At 41.5% G+C, this 16364-nt stretch overlaps 1 protein-coding gene across 1 annotated transcript in view; it reads right to left on the bottom strand.

The window, feature by feature from the left end:
- The window catches only part of LOC133502037 (neural-cadherin-like), a 147171-nt gene that overhangs the window by 16441 nt on the left and 114366 nt on the right, over positions 1–16364 (bottom strand). The window contains exons 23-30 of the mRNA XM_061822361.1: positions 15909–16123; positions 14376–14503; positions 13396–13523; positions 8254–8377; positions 7186–7369; positions 6775–6941; positions 4252–4516; positions 3125–3308 (exon numbers count right to left, since the gene is read on the bottom strand). Of these exons, the coding sequence (XP_061678345.1) occupies positions 3125–3308; positions 4252–4516; positions 6775–6941; positions 7186–7369; positions 8254–8377; positions 13396–13523; positions 14376–14503; positions 15909–16123 (1395 nt within the window). The remainder of the gene's footprint in view (positions 1–3124; positions 3309–4251; positions 4517–6774; positions 6942–7185; positions 7370–8253; positions 8378–13395; positions 13524–14375; positions 14504–15908; positions 16124–16364) is intronic.

Genomic DNA, 16364 nt, shown 5'->3' with positions numbered 1-16364 from the left:
TGTCCAATTAAGTTGCATGTTTTTGGGATGTGGGAGGAAACCGGAGTGGCTGGAGAAAACCCACACAGGCACGTGGAGTACATGCAAACTCCATACAGGCGGGTCCAGGATTTGAAACCTGGTCTTCAGGACTATGAGGCCGACGCTCTAACCAGACATTCACTGTCCCGCCTAGAGCCAAATAATATAACATAATATGCATTAACATAAAATAATGACTTGTTAAAATACATAAATCATAAATAAAATAGTTAATTAACAAAACATCCCTACAGTCATCCAGAAATTCACAATTCAGGTTTAAGAAAATCGTTCATTAGCACGTTCAAAGTCAGTTATGGGGAGGTGAATGGGTAAATTCAACACTTCCTTGCTTTAGAAGAGTTAAGACAGCATACTGGGCATTGTTTTATGTGTGATAGGCTGGCAGTAGCGACCAGCTGTCCTTCCACTCGCTTGATCCAGGTCACATCAGGTCATGTCACGTCATGGATGAATCAACATTTCCCTTTTGTTTTATGGAATACAGTACTGCGCGCACGTAGTCCGAAAGACATTAATAAAAATGGAGAATGAATCGAATTTTATATAGTGTATGGAAACGCGGTTTAAATTGTACAATTTCCAACACGCTAAGGAGCGGACACAATTTGTAGAAATTATGGTAACCACGAAGTTAAATATACAAAATACATGGAGAAAGTGTACACGGAGAGAGGGAGAGTGATAGAGACAAACAGAGACAGAGTATGCACTTTCACATTTACATCCAAATATAAATTACAATAGTATGGATTCCATTACTACATTTGCATGTTTGTCTTCTACCAGACCAATAATGAAAAAGGTATTATTTTAGCGGCAAAAAGTTATGTTATAGGTCCAGGACTTTTATTATGTTATTGGCCAGTTATTATGTTATGGGCCCATTCAATCTTAAAAACCGAAGCTTTGTTATGAGCCGTTAATACGGTTTTGGCTGTTATTAAATTAAGTGTTCTCTGTGAGTGTTTATCACAACCACGCAATTTTCAGCTTTTGTCCACCTCAGCTGAGTTGTGGGGCGGCCCCCCAGCGCCCTCTATTGACCAGCTTCCACTCATTTAAGGGTAGTAAAGTGCTAAATGTTCTGAAAAGCATGTCAGAACCTTTTTGCTTCCAGGTCTTTTATTTTCCAAAGTGGAAAAAGCTGGCAGGCGATACTTTTAATAACCTCCTTAAGGTCTGCTGGGTTGTTGTTTTTTTTTAATTTGAAGAGAAACATGACAATGAAGCAATGACATTCTGAACTTGTTTGCATTTGGAAACTGTCCACTGAGACCTTCAACATACGACTTTAAAGAGGTGATGTTTGCTGATGATGAGATGATGCAGAAGGCAAGAAAAGCAAAACAAACCATGTACATCAATAATTCTTCAATTAAAAAAAGAGAAGAATCAGTAAGCTCAACAGCAAATAAAGTGCATGATTGCATATTTTTCTCCTTGGTGAGTAAACAACATTGAGTCAGCTCTAGAACACACTTAAAGAGGTAGATATATCATTGTCAAAGTCGGTAATGGAGAGACGCCTTCGTGAATGTAAATACTGAAAGTTTACTGCAAGGTGAAAACTAGTGGTAAGGCTCAAGAATAGAAAGGAGAGATTAGGATTGAATAGAAAACATAAAAAAAAAAAAACTGGCTCAATATTGAAGTGTATAGGGCTACTTGGGCTAGTATCTTCTTCTAAGTGTTGCAAACTGATAGGATGGCCCTTGTGAATACAGACCGATAAAGACCCAAAACACAGACAGAGATTCTAAAGGAAAATTTAAAAACAAAGGATAAACCAGAAGGGAGAGAAGGTCTCAGAAATATGTAACATCTTGCTCTTTATTTTGATTGGGAAATTGCCTCATCAAGTTGGGATAAAATAAAAGAAGAAGATATTCCATTTAAAAAAAAGAGTTATAAGGTTCAAAACAATAGTTCAAATTCATTGTGTTTGAAACACTGGAAAGATGTAAAAAAACCACATCTGTAAGTGGTTCTGGAGTTTCAATCACATTCAGATATATGCGTCTAAAAGCATGTCAATTGTTAACTGTCTGAAAAAAGGTGAAAAGGGGCCGACATGCTAAGATTGGCTTCTCAGTAGTAGTCTCTCATTATAATCATACAAAACCTCAGAATATTTTTCCCCTCTTGCCCTGCATGCTCTTTGCACCTTGTACCTTGACACTGTGTTGTAGTCACAGAATTTGGATATTCGGGTACCAAGTTAAGTCACTTACAGTTTTAAGAAGAAGGAAGACATTTTTGGATGAAAGAAATCAAATGGTGGGCATGTTGACTTTAAACGTGTTGCCAGTACAGTGACAACTATTGCTTAGTCCAAGGTAGACTTATTGTTTCAAAATGCCATTGTTTTTCTCTTTCTATTGCTCTCTCCCTCTTTTTCTCTCCTTCCCTCTCTGCATTGCAATACCTTCATAGCACCCCCGTCCCCTCAACTCAAACGCTGCACTATACAGTCCTGTATTTGTGTTGCACACTACACAGTGAAGCATATCACACACATGCTGGCATGCGAGGAGACATATGAACGAGTGAAAGAGGCATTCACATCATGTGCATCTTCTGAGTTGGAAGGTGGGGTTGGTCGCATGTGCAAGTAGCAGACTAGCATCCCTCCAACAATTAGTCAACATTTTCACTTTATCCACAGTGTGGCTGGAACCCTTCAGTTCCAAAAGCACATGTTCTGACAGATGAGCTCCTGCTGTCCCATACAAATGTTTTCTTATTTACAGAATATTGTTGTCACCTGCTGAAGGTGCAATAGAGTGCAGACCTCTGGTCCTGTCCATGGTCCATATCCCACTCAAAATCAGGAGTTTATAAGAATTCTGCCCCCGAAAGAGTTCCATAAATGATAAATAGTAGCGCACAACAGTTTGGCCATGGCAGAGGTCTGAAATCCCAGGGTGTTGTTGTTGAGTAATATGATATGCTGCAGCCTGCGTATTCTCTGTGTATTGCTGGTTGAAAACAAGGTTGTATGCTCACCGCACTAGTGTAAAGAACTTGTACGCATGTGCTAACTTCAAGGACTGTTTACTATTCTTCATATTCACAGTACCTGCACTCATGTTCCCTCCAGAGGTCTACACAGACGAGGGGAGGGGAACAAGAGTCTTTCCTGCAGGCTTCTGAAGAGCAGCCAAGGGAGACGCCCTGAGAAGAGACCACCTGAAGCCCCTCTGAAGCCTGCTCCCTGTCGAGGGAAATGGATCGACCGCTAAATCTCAGGTCTCGCATGCAGCCTGGAAAGGAGGAAAAACAAGTGGCACAAATATACAATAAAACAACAGACCTCAGGCAAAATCCTTTAAATACACAAGCTTAATCCCTGGGAAGGAAGTAACCTATAATACACAAAGAATATAACACGTGCAGACCAAGGGGCACTAATACCCTCATGTACACAAAGACGCTGCAGCCTTAGGCTAAGCTGTCAGCGTGGACTCTTTGGGATGATATTGTTTCTACTGCGCAAACAAATTACAGTGTGTGTGTGTACGTGTGTGTGTGTGTGTGTGTTTATATATATATATATATCTATATATATATCCCAACTGTCATCGGGCAGGAAGTTGAGTACCCCCTGAACTGGTTGCCGGCCAATTACAGGGCACATGGAGACAGACAGCATTGCCACTCACAATCACACCTAGGGGCAATTTAGACTCTCCAATCAATACATGGTTTTGGGATGTGGGAGAAAACTGGTGTACCCAGAGAAAACCCACACAGCCACGAGGAGAACATGCAAACTACACACAGGCGGGGCCAGTATTCGACCCCTGGTCCTCAGAACTGTGAGGCCAATGCTCTAACCAGTTGCTCTACCATGTCAGCCTAATTACGTAGATGTATGTATATATTTTTTTTCACACAAAAATAGACCACATCATCTAAATACAAATCAGTGGCTCTTATTGAATTTTCCACATTTACCAAAACACAAAGTCTCGGCATACAGTGAGTAGGCATCAAGACAGGTAACAGGATTTCCCAATCAATGAGTTCCTCAATTTAATGTGTAGTTAACTCCTCTGGGTACTTTGTATTATGTTACCAGTTAATCTCTACAGATTAATTTGCTAACTCTGTGATTGGTTAACTATCAATAAGGCTATTTAGTGAACAATTAGTTCACTAAATCACTTTTCTGAACATTGAACTCTTCAAATTAGTGGCACCTACCAAGGAAGCTTCTGTTGTGTCCTGAGGGGAAAGAGTTTCCAAGCATCACGGCAGAGGGGTCAATAATGATCTCCTGACTCCGCCCAGGAGAGGCCATTATCTCTCGACGCCCTCCGCCCCCATCTACGCGCAGGGTGAACTCTTGACCGAAGCGATCCAACTCCAACTCGTGCCACTCGCCATCATCCAGGTTGCAGAACGGCAGTGTCAAGTTGTAATCTCCGTCTCCAAGATTGTAAAAAACGGCCAACAGACCCTGAACAACCTGAAATATTCAGTTGCAGAGCAATCGTCAGATTTTTTGGGATGGGGTCCAGATTAGCCGGTTCAAAATTGTAATTCTGGTATGGATTTGTGAAGCTTTGGGTCTGCTCCAACAAACGCTGACGTGCCGTATAATCAGTTACAGTATGTCTGTGTGAATCAAAATGCAGAAATGGGTGAGACAAATTCTCTACTGATTTGGATTGCAGCCATTTTGGACTGTGGAGGACTAGCAAAAACAGAACTTGATCATGACAATATAACAAGAAATAGGACGGCTTTACTGAAGAGCAGAGAGAAGCAGAAGCAGAGAAGAGGGTCAGGCCAAGTAATTAAAAAACAAACAAACAAAAAAAAACACACACAAAGACTGTGGTGAACCTTCCAGCAAAATGGAAATCAAACTTTCAGTGGCAAAAAGGAATACTGCAATTTTGCAGTTGCTTGCTTCACAACTGAAGAACGAGTCATCCCAAAGGGAAGGTATACGAGAGCCAACAATTATCTTCAACAGTTCTGGCTGACTGAACCCGATGGAGTCAACCAATGAGGGGCTCCAATAACTGCAGCTCCTCCATGTCTAAATCTTAATTGGAAACAGTGGGGAAAGATAATTCACATCCAGCCCAGCCTGCATTAACTATTGCTCACTCAGCAGGACATCTCAAATGGATTTACCCCGCTGGAGACACACAAGCACTCACCCACACACATCCTGCCCCAAACTCTATAATACATAACGTCAATAAATATTATTATATTTCAAAATTAATATTAACTTTATATATACTCTACATTCTATGTACGTATGTGTATCTGTAAACTTGCAGGACAACTCCCATTGATCGGTACACCTTTCCACATAAAAATATAAAATTTATATTTATTATTTATTGAGTAGTGATTTCAATGTGAAAGCATCTAGGTCTTTCTATACTTCTTACCTCACCAGGGTCACAACTGACATTGGGTAAGAGACGGGGTACACCCTAGGCTAGTCATAGGCTAGATACTTTATGGACAAATCACAATTCACACCTACGGACAAGCTTTCAATTAACCTAAAAGCATATGTTTAGCAAGCTAAATGTTTATTCACCATACATACAAAAGAGAGAGACACACACACGCAATAAAATGTTTAGAGAGAAACATGTTTGCAGTGCATCTCCTGCCGGCCTCTTCTAAACTTTGGTAGAAAATATTTACATTATCCTATGTCTATTTCTCAGAGACAAGCAAAGATGAAAAGGCTCCTTTGTACTGCAGCAGTGTGCGAGCTCACCTCTTCCTTCTACTCTCACTAAGGGGAAGCTACAAGGGAACGAGAACAACATTTTCCTTATGTCATATAAAGTCCCAAAGAAGAACAAGCCGTGAGGCCAAAACATTAAACAGTGCCAAACAAGATTATTCAGAATTCAGGCTCAGTGAAACGGGTTCTTTGTAAACAGCTGACCCGGGATTTGATAAAAAAAAAAAGTGACAGGCACTTATCTCCAGGTGATGTTTGAATGGATTGAAAGCTATAAATAATAACTGAAGAAAAAATAAACAAACCTCATAAAGTTCATGTCCTGTCAACAGTGTGTTATTCAGAGACAAGTGTGAATAGATTGCATTATATGGTGCATTACTACCTTAACAAAAAAATGTTCACAATCATAATCCTCCCTTTGACACCCTTGCGTGGTGTTTGTGGGCCACTCCTTGGAGCCGGTTTTTGATGAACAACCCACTCCACAGGAGATTTAGCAATGAGAGAGGCAGGCAATGTGAGAATATCACTAGGAGCGAGCAGTGTCAAAAGCTTCAAGTGCACTGCCAGAGACGTGACCTTCACTCAATTGCACTCTGTCCTCCAATTACTGTGCACATGCTTTCTCTTGAAAACATTAACCAGAGAGAGAGAGAGTGAGAGAGAGAGAGAGAGAGAGAGAGAGGAGAGAGAGAGAGAGAGAGAGAGAGAGAAAGAGAGAGAGAGAGCATTAACTATGTCTTTATATTTTTTAAATAGAACACCTTCCATTGTGATTTTCAGCCCCATTGCAAGACTGGGAAAAATATACATAAGGTACACTATGACAATCAGCAGCCCCCTCAGTAGCCAATAATATGTCAGGAAGCCTGTTATTACTCACTCGAAAGCTGACAAGCATTCACGACATTCACTATTAGGGGCCACGATAATCATTTTAACAGCACACAGGCACAATCACAGCCATCATGGTGGAGAAACAAGGACTGGTTTGAACTCACCTCTAAACGGAGGTATTCACTCTGCTCCTGAGAGAGCAGGCTGAGGATGACACCAAAGGCGGCACGTGTTCGGATCCCAGCCTGGACTCTTATCTGTCTCGCAGGCAGGGACCATAACAGCTGGAACTGAACGTAGCTGCGTCCATCAAAGGAGAACTCTGGAGACGCTTTTCCATCAGGAGCACACAAAGCATGTTCAATTAATTTGGCTGTCAATTTGGAAGTGCATGAAAATATCATAGTATGGCTTCCTTCTGCTGAAAACATTTTCTGCAGGGCAAAGGGAAGGAAATCTTTTTCACTGGGGTACAATGGAATTGGTAACGTTGTTTGCTTTGAGGTTAAACATCCTAACCCCACTCCTTTCCCCAAAAGCTTCAGCAATCACTGACAGTGATTGAAAGTGCTTACGCTGATCACAGTGTGGCCCAGTAAAGCCAGATTCACACTGGCAGCTGACAGGACCCCACTCGCTATCGCAGCGCCCCGTCTGGTCGCACTCTCGGTGTTGCTCTGCGTTGGTGCAGTGGTCATCCATGAAATAGCAGCCTGGCACACTGCTCACAGATTCAGCGGGTGAACCGAGGTCGTAAAGCTGAGCAGAAAGGGGCAGCAGAGGAAAAAAAACTCAAGTCATTAAACATTAAATGAATCTCTATATATTTGAGAAACAGGATGTTTTGACGTGGACGATAGCTAGTAGTAGGATTTACAACAAATAGTAAAGCACGACAATGCACAGATGTTCCTTTGGTGGTCCACGTAGCAGCATCTGTGCACACTAGGGAAATGCGTCGGCATTCATCAGAACGGCAATGAAAACCTTGTTTCGATTACCACCAATTTAAATTCTGCATACGCCAAAAAAATGTCATTAAGACTCAGTAAGATCAATGAAATTTCATTGAGAAATTAAGGACACCGTTGAGAAGTCAGGGTACTTTTGGCCTCACAAAAGAACTGCCCTAATGATTTGCGGTGGTATTAACGGTGGCGAGCTCTGCGGCATGGTCACATGACACACAAACTGTGCATCAAGTGGCACATTTTGCAGTGAAAAGTATTTATCATCCCTTCAAATAGGGTTAGGTCATTTTGAAAGAGTTCATATAAATACTAGCACAAAGGCTTTTCAAGAGACTAAAATATATGTATTTCTAAGTCCTTGCTTGACTCATTTACAGCACTTAAGCTAATTTTGAATATGGAAAGTGAAAACACTTTCACGATACAAGGCATTTTGAATACATAAACAAAACTGTAAGTGATGTTTTTGGTTTTTTTTTTAGCAGTAAAAGTGGTTGGGGTCATTGTTCTCTTCAGCAGCATGAGCTTGAAAAGACATTGAAATACTCCACATATTGAAGTCTCCTTTAACAAGGATTCCAGACAGCAAAGAAAACCATTTTGCATTCAAACAATCATTCTGAAGTCAAACAGCCTGATAAACAGGACCCACATGCTACTGTTAGACATTACCTTGCTGTCCAGACGCAGGTTTCTTATACATCCAATGTAGTTTTTGTGTTGTAACTGTGGGTATTCATATGATAAGTTCACATTGACACCTCCCAGTTGCAACACATGACTGGTATTCAGATACCTGGGACAATAAAAAGTAAATAAAAGTATTAATACATGTACATGAGACATACGGTATTTGGCAAACAGCAAAACCGCAGGAACTGTCAACTTTGAAATGTATGGTCTCATTGTTTACTGGCTAAGCCTGTCATCGCTTTTATGGCTTTCTGACAATAAAGGTCACGTTTTGTTCCCGTTTGGTTTCATTTTGAAAAATAGCTGAAAACATTACCGCAAACCGTGATCTTTGACAGAAATGGTGAGCAACGATAAAAACATACTGCTTGTTCCGTTGCTTCATGCATTTGTGATTTTAAAATGAGATTCAACGATGAAGTTCAAGTATCAAGTAAGCAACAACTTCAACACTATTTTCTTTCTGTTTGATGTCAACTCAACAATAAACGGAAATAACTATAATGGAGGAATACAGAGTGTAAGTGTGGGGTAAAGTGAAGAAAATAAGTATTTGAACACCCTGCTATACTGCAAGTTGTCCCACTGAGAAATCATGGAGGGGTATGAAATTTTCATCGTAAGTGCATGCTCACTGTAATAATCTAAAAAGAAAAATCCAGAAATCACAATGTATGATTTTTTTAATGATTTATTTGCACGATACAGCTAAAAATAAGTACTTGAACACCTGTCAACTAGAATTCTGACCCTCAAAGACCTGTTAGTCCACCTTTAAAAGTCCACCTCCTCTCCATGTATTATCCTGAATCAGATGCACCTGTGTGAGGTCGTTAGCTGCTTAAAGACACCTGTCCACCCCATAAAATCACTAAGAATCAAACTTGTAACATGGCCAAGACCAAATAGCCGTCCAAAGTTACCAGAGACAAAATTGTAAAACTCCACGCAGCTGGAAAGGGCTACAGAGAAATTGCCAAGCAGCTTGGTGAAAAAAGGTCCACTGTTGCAGCAATCATTAGAAAATGGAAGAAGCTAAACATGACTGTCAGTCTTAATTGGAGTGGAGACCCGTGCAAGATATCACCTCATGGGGTCTCAATGATCCTTAGAAAGGTGAGGAATCAGCCCAGGACTACATGCCAGGACTTGGTCAATGACCTGAAAAGAGCTGGGACCACCGTTTCCAAGGTGACTCTTGGTAATACACTCAGACGTCATAGTTTGAAATCATGCATGGCACGAAAGGTTCCCCTGCTTAAAACAGCACATGTCAAGGCCCGTCTTAAGTTTGCCAATGCCATCTGGATGATACACAGGAGTCATGGGAGAAGGTTTTGTGGTCAGATAAGACCAAAATGGAACTATTTGGTCATAATTCTACTAACCGTTTTTGGAGGAAGACGAATGAGGACTCCCATCCCAAGAACACCATCCCTACTGTGGTAGCATCATGATTTGGGGGTGTTTTTCTGCACATGGGACAGGACTGCACTGTATTAAGGAGAGAATGACCGGAGCCATGTATGGTGACATTTTGGGGAACAACCTCTTTCCCTCAGTCAGAGCATTGAAGATGGGTCGTGGCTGGGTATTTCAACATGACAATGACCCGAAGCACACAGCCAGGAAAACCAAGGAGTGGCTCTGTCAGAAGCATATCAAGGTTCTGGTGTGGCCTAGCCAGTCTCCAGACCTAAACCCAATAAAAAACCTTTGGAGGGAGCTGAAACTCTGTGTAGCCCAGAAACCTGTCTGAACTAGAGAAGATCTGTGTGGAGGAGTGGGCCAAAATCCCTCCTGCAGTGTGTACAAACCTGGTGAACAACTGCAGGAAACGTTTGACCTCTGTAATTGCAAATAAAGGCTACTGTACATAATATTAACATTGGTTTTCTCCGGTATTCTAATACATATTTGCAGCTGTATCACACAAATAAATTGTAAAAAAATCATACATGATTTCTGGATTTTTCTTTTTAGATTATCTCTCTCACAGTGGACATCCACCTACAATGAAAATTTCAGACCCCACTATGATTTCTAAGTGGGAGAACTTGCAATACAGCATGGTGTTCAAATACTCATTTTCTTCACTGTATATACTTTCTAGTGCAAGTTCCTTCCTTCACAAAGCGGCATCATTCTGACTGCTAAATTAAGTGTTAGCTGTGTTTCACTTCCATAGCAAGGCCCATTGAGTAAATCCAACATGCAGTCAGGAAGTGAATGATGGCGACGCCCCGAAAATGTGTCCTTGGTTGATGCCTCAATCTGCAGAACGGACCAGTGAGGTTTGTTAAGCTCCCAAGAAAATGAAGAAATCAAAAAAATGATGGATTGACTTTTTGAAAACAGATGGCAAAGTGAACATAAACGTGAGTCCATAGTGTGCATTTTACGGTGGAATGTTTTGTAGACTTTTTAACCGCACACTTCAAGATGGCTTTGTGGCTAACTTGTTATTAGTGAATAAAGAAAAGCAATCAATTGACTTTTTTAAGACACACGTAGATGGGGAGCTGAACATAAACTCTTACCATCCGACTCTGCAGTGCACATTTTGCGACTGAGAGTTTCATAAATACAGAGAAAACATGGCTTCCTGGGTAACATTACACTAGCTAAGGGGGCAGTGCCGACTGTCAAAGGAACTGGCCTTCCACCTTCTGTTCCGCTGTCGTCAGTTGCCATGTTTAGTTAACAAATGTGTTCATTTCTATGATATTTTGATGTTGCGCCTCCTGATGTATTTTTCCATGATATAAACTATCACGCACCGAGGTGGTTAAAAAGCTCCTTGGTGGAAGGGCCCCAGGGGTGGATGAGATTCGCCCGGAGTTCCTAAAGGCTCTGGATGTTGTGGGGCTGTCCTGGTTGACACGCCTCTGCAACATCGCGTGGACATTAGGGACAGTGCCTTTGGATTGGCAGATTGAGGTGGTGGTCCCCCCTTTTAAGAAGTGGAATCAGAGGGTGTGTTCCAACTATATCACACTCCTCAGCCTCCCTGGTAAGGTCTATTCAGGGGTGCTGGATAGGAGGGTCCGTCGGGAAGTCGAATCTCAGATTCAGGAAGAGCAATGTGGTTTTCGTCCTGGCCATGGAACAGTGGAAAAGCTCTACACCCTCGGCAGGCTCCTCGAGGGTGCATGGGAGTTTGCCCAACCAGTCTACATGTGTTTTGTGGACTTGGAGAAGGCGTTCGACCATGTGCCTCAGGGAGTCTAATAGGAGGTTCTTCAGGTGTATGGGGTACCGAACCCCCTGATATGGGCTGTTTGGTCCCTGTACGACCGCTGTCAGAGTTTGGTCCGCATTGCCGGCAATAAGTCAGACTCCTTTTCGTTGAGAGTTGTACTCCACCAAGGCTTCCCTTTGACACCGATTTTGTTCATAACTTTTATGGACAGAATCTCTGGGTGTCCAGTTTGGTAGCCTCAGTATTGCATCTCTGCTCTTTGCAGATGATGTGATTCTGTAGGCTTCATCAAGCCGCGATCTTCAACGCTCACTGGAGCAGTTCGCAGCCAAGTGTGAAGCAGCTGGGATGAGAATGAGCTCCTCCAAATCTGAGACCATGGTCCTCAGTCAGAAAAAGGGTGGTGTGCCCTCTCCGGGTTGGCGATGAGATCCTGCCACAAGTGGAGGAGTTCAAGTATCTTGGAGTGTTGCTCACGAGTGAGGGAAGAATGGAGCGGGAGATCGACAGACGGGTCGGTGCAGCGTCTGCAGTGATGCGGACTTTGTATCAGTCCGTTGTGGTAAAGAGGGAGTTAACTCGAAAGGCAAGGTTCTCAATTTACCAATTGATCTACGTTCCTACCCTCAGCTATGGATACAAGTTGTGGGTCGCGACCGAAAGAACAAGATCCCGGATACAAGCGGCCGAAATGACTTTCCTCCACAGGGTGTCCGGGCTCTCCCTTAGAGTTAGGGTGAGAAACTCTGTCATCCGGGAGGAGCTCAGTGTCGAGCTGCTGCTACTCCGCATTAAGAGAAGCCAGATGAGGTGGCTGGGGCATCTGATCCGGATGCCTCCCGGACACCTCCCTGGTAAGGTGTTCTGGGCATGTCCCACCAAAAGAGACCCCGGGGACAACCCAGGACACACTGGAGAGACTATGTCTCTCAGCTGGACTGGAAATGCCCCGGGATCCCTCCAGAAGAGCTGCAAGTCGTGGCTGGGGAAAGGGAAGTCTGGGTATCCCTGCTGAAGCTACTTCCCCCGCAACCTGACCCGGAGAAGTAGTAGAAAATGGATGGATGGATGGATGGATGGATGGATGGATGGATGGATGGATGGATAAGCGATCACCCCTACGTTATATTTGATTCCTTAATGTGCATCTATTTGACACGCCCACAGCGTCTGAGAGCTGAGAGATGGCTCTGATTATTATTACGTTTTGAAGCCCGGTTTTATCAATATTGATGAAAAGATGACATAATAAAGAAATGACAAGTTTTGATTTTTATAAATTGTTTGTCAATTTGTCTATATTTGACCCCTAGAGAAAACGCTGGAAAATTGTATGATGATAACCAACACTGAGTCACAATCTGATGTTCAGCCGGGTTCCACAGACTCTTTCAAATGATTTTAATGTGAACTCAACCCTTAGTGAGGGTAAAGAGCAGAGAAAATTGATGGATGGACGCTTTTTAAGTTTGAATTATTCCTACAAGCAGGTATAAGCACACGTTAATATATATTTCATGAACATAGTTTGTTATCAGTTGGCACAATGTTTTCATTTATGTGAAATTGATGGATTTCTCTTTTATCCTGAGGGTCATACAAATATGCATCCAAATGAGATGCATCATAAGCACAATAAAAACACTACACATAAATGTGATGTGAATCCAATTTATTTATTGCTATAGTCTACTGTATGTTTTTTGCCATTTGTCCATTCCTTCAACTGTGGCCATGAACAAACAAAAATATAAACATGTAGATGTCTGGAAGCTGTCTAAGTATCTGTTTCTGTTACTGTTCTGCCTACATTATATAGAATTTAACTATGCTTCAAAACCTGCCTTCAGAATACAGAGTCAATCTTCATATGTCATGTGTATTGACTTTTATACTGTACACGTTATGATGGAACGTACCTGTCCCAATTGGGTGTGATCCCGCGAATTTCACAGGAGGAACGGTCTTCTGTCATCGCCCAAGAGTCAACACCTTCCGTTTCCATGACAATTGCAGTGGAACATCGATCCATAGTAAAGCGCACTTCCTTGAATTGGGGAGAAGTACAGTGACAAACAGGGTTTCATCGCAGGAATTTTAAAAAACAAATTTTTATTTATGAAAATACACTTTTGAAAATACATTGTATTCTAAACAAATGGAAAGAATAAAATATGTAAATGTATATACCAAAAATTGTTTTATGAATTGCATCTATGTATTCAATACATGTTTTCACTGGGTTTCACTGTTTGGCTCCCTGATGATTGTGAGTGTCTGAGTGTGGGCTGTAGTTGAGAGCAGCTTGATGCAAGGACTCCTTGCGTACATGTGTCTGACTTATCTGTCTAATTGTGACTCTCCTTTCCTTTTTCTGTCCTCTCCTTTCATGCGAGGACATTACAGATTTCCCCAATAAAGGGAAGAGTTTGCCACTAGACAAGTAAATCGGTTCCACAAAAGAATCTGTAATGCAGCGTGACTGTGGAAGGTTAGCCGCAATACAGAGGGGGAACATTTTATTCACAGTTGCTTCTGTTTCAATTTCCAAGCCAGAAAATTATTAATTTCCCTCGGCAGACTGGTTTGCACATCCGCCTCACTCTTCTGAGGACCTGGGTTCAAAATCTGACCTCAGCTGTGTGGAGTTTGCATGTTCTCCCCGTGCCTGTGTAGGTTTTCTCCAGGTACTCCCGTTTCCTCCCTAATCTCAAAGACACGCGGAGTCGGTTTAAGGGTCCTTGTGAGGATAAACGGCTCAGAAAATGGATGGATGGATGTTATTTTTGCTTCTGTATGAAGTTAGCAGATTATGCAAAATCCAAATAAAGGTTTTAGTTTTAGCAACCAGTCATGTTGATATGTTGACAACATAAATATGTTCGGATAAAAGGCTTACTTTACTGTTACTCCTCACATCAAGGCGATGCCAACGTCTGTCAGACAGGCCAGCACTACTTATCAACCGGAGAACTAGGGTACCAGAACCATGGTTTATTTTTAGACTGGGAGCTCCACCAATCAGCTCTGTCGGGAAAAAAAGTAAAGCAATGCTATTATGGATGAATAAAAACAATTAGCATAACAACAGCTATATAGAAATTCCAAAAGAAGGCAAAAAGAAAAATATCGAGAAATAATTGCAAAATATTTTCTTAACACATGCAGGAAAATATCTCAAGGGGCAAAGGGAACACTCTACTGTATATAATAACAAGTGTGTAAATTGCAAAAATGAGAAGAGAACCGCTTGAGACTTGATTCACCTAAACACAGTATTAATTATTTAAGTCACTAATGTCAACACTTTGATGGCAAACAAGAATTCCTTTTTTTGGGAATTGCTGCCATTGTGTACATATCTTCATTTTTTGTGTTCATGAAGGCCTATGAACTACATTTTTATTCCATTGTTCTTGTTGGACATAGCATGGGAATAAAAAAAAACTTCAAACCTATTAAGGAGTCAGATACTGTGACTAATGACCAGTAAACATTGAGAAAACATTTCCACACCATTTAACAAAAGGAAATCACAACCAAACAATTTTGGAATATTTGAAATAATGACCATGCAATTAAAATGATACATTAATTTTGGAGCCATCTTCAATTTGGGTCGTTATAGAAGCAATCAAGACTAACAGATGTGTGTATTATACAGTATATTAGCTCATTCATAATGTTTGCCCTGTTACTCAAAAAAGATCATGTCGAGTTACTGGCCACAACAAGCGGTGCAATTTATCAATCTGGTGATGTCCTATTAGGAATGTTTTCGAATTATGTGCAAACAAACAAACAAAAAGTTTTATTTTACTTCAATTGGCAAAACCAGAGATGCAGTGTGAGGAGAACATCAGCTTGCAGCGTGATGCTGTGATGCTTTGCACCACGGCAAATTGAGGCCAAAATACTAACATTTGGTTTAATCAACACTTTTGTGGTAGTTTGTTACAATGAAAGAAAGGTATTCCTTTAACAATATACGTATATATATTGATGCAGTTATAGCTTCCAGTGGTACAGATTTACACTGTGTCATACTCAAAAGCTGCAGCTGATATTGATTCTGTCATGTAAATAAATTTGATGACCAGCTCTCAGTTTGATCAAAGGCAGTTGAAGACTACTATACAATACAACCACAATAATACACACAATGCTCAGTTAATCACTCTCAGAATTTGTAAAATCCCAATTTAGCACATATCCTGTTTTGGATCTTACAAGACTGTGAGGTCACATTATTGTGGTGAGTGGGGAGTGTCAAAAGTGCATTGACAAAAAAAAAAAAAAAAAAGAATGGAATACCTCATACTGTATATGTCATAATTAAAAACACCAAATTGAAATTCCAAAAGTTCAAGCAATTACCGATATGCTCCAGCGGCACTGTGGCACACCTATAATTACCCAGACCCACTGTTACCTATGGCCATGAAGTCCTCCACATCTCCAGGCAGAAGAGTGGCCAATGGGCCCGCATACAGCAGCAGTCCGTCATCTTCTTCTGTCATAAACTCCAGGGAAAGATGGCTATCAAAGCATGGCTTCATGGGAGGAAACCAGGCGTAGCCGTTGCCAAGGAAACTACGTCGTGTCTGCTGGCAGTCTGGCCCTTCGTGCTGAGGGTGGCACTGGCACCTGTAGCACCACAGAGAACAACAAAACAGAAAAAAAATCAAAGTAGCACAAAAGGAAATTATCTGTGTTGAAATCTTCACATGAACGTGAGACTGGCTTTTTTTTCTAACAGGCAAAACATTGCTTACACAGACAAAGTCATGAGTCACAATGTTTTACACCGGATGCCCTTCCTGACACAACCCTTCTCAGGGAGTGGAGGCCACAGTGGGATACAAACCCACAACCCCTGGTTTACCAA

This window comes from Syngnathoides biaculeatus, chromosome 6, assembly GCF_019802595.1.
Source record: "Syngnathoides biaculeatus isolate LvHL_M chromosome 6, ASM1980259v1, whole genome shotgun sequence".
In the NCBI taxonomy this organism is placed as follows: domain Eukaryota; kingdom Metazoa; phylum Chordata; class Actinopteri; order Syngnathiformes; family Syngnathidae; genus Syngnathoides; species Syngnathoides biaculeatus.
The sequence above is the reverse complement of the archived record's forward strand: the minus strand, read 5'-3'. Positions and strand labels throughout refer to the sequence as shown.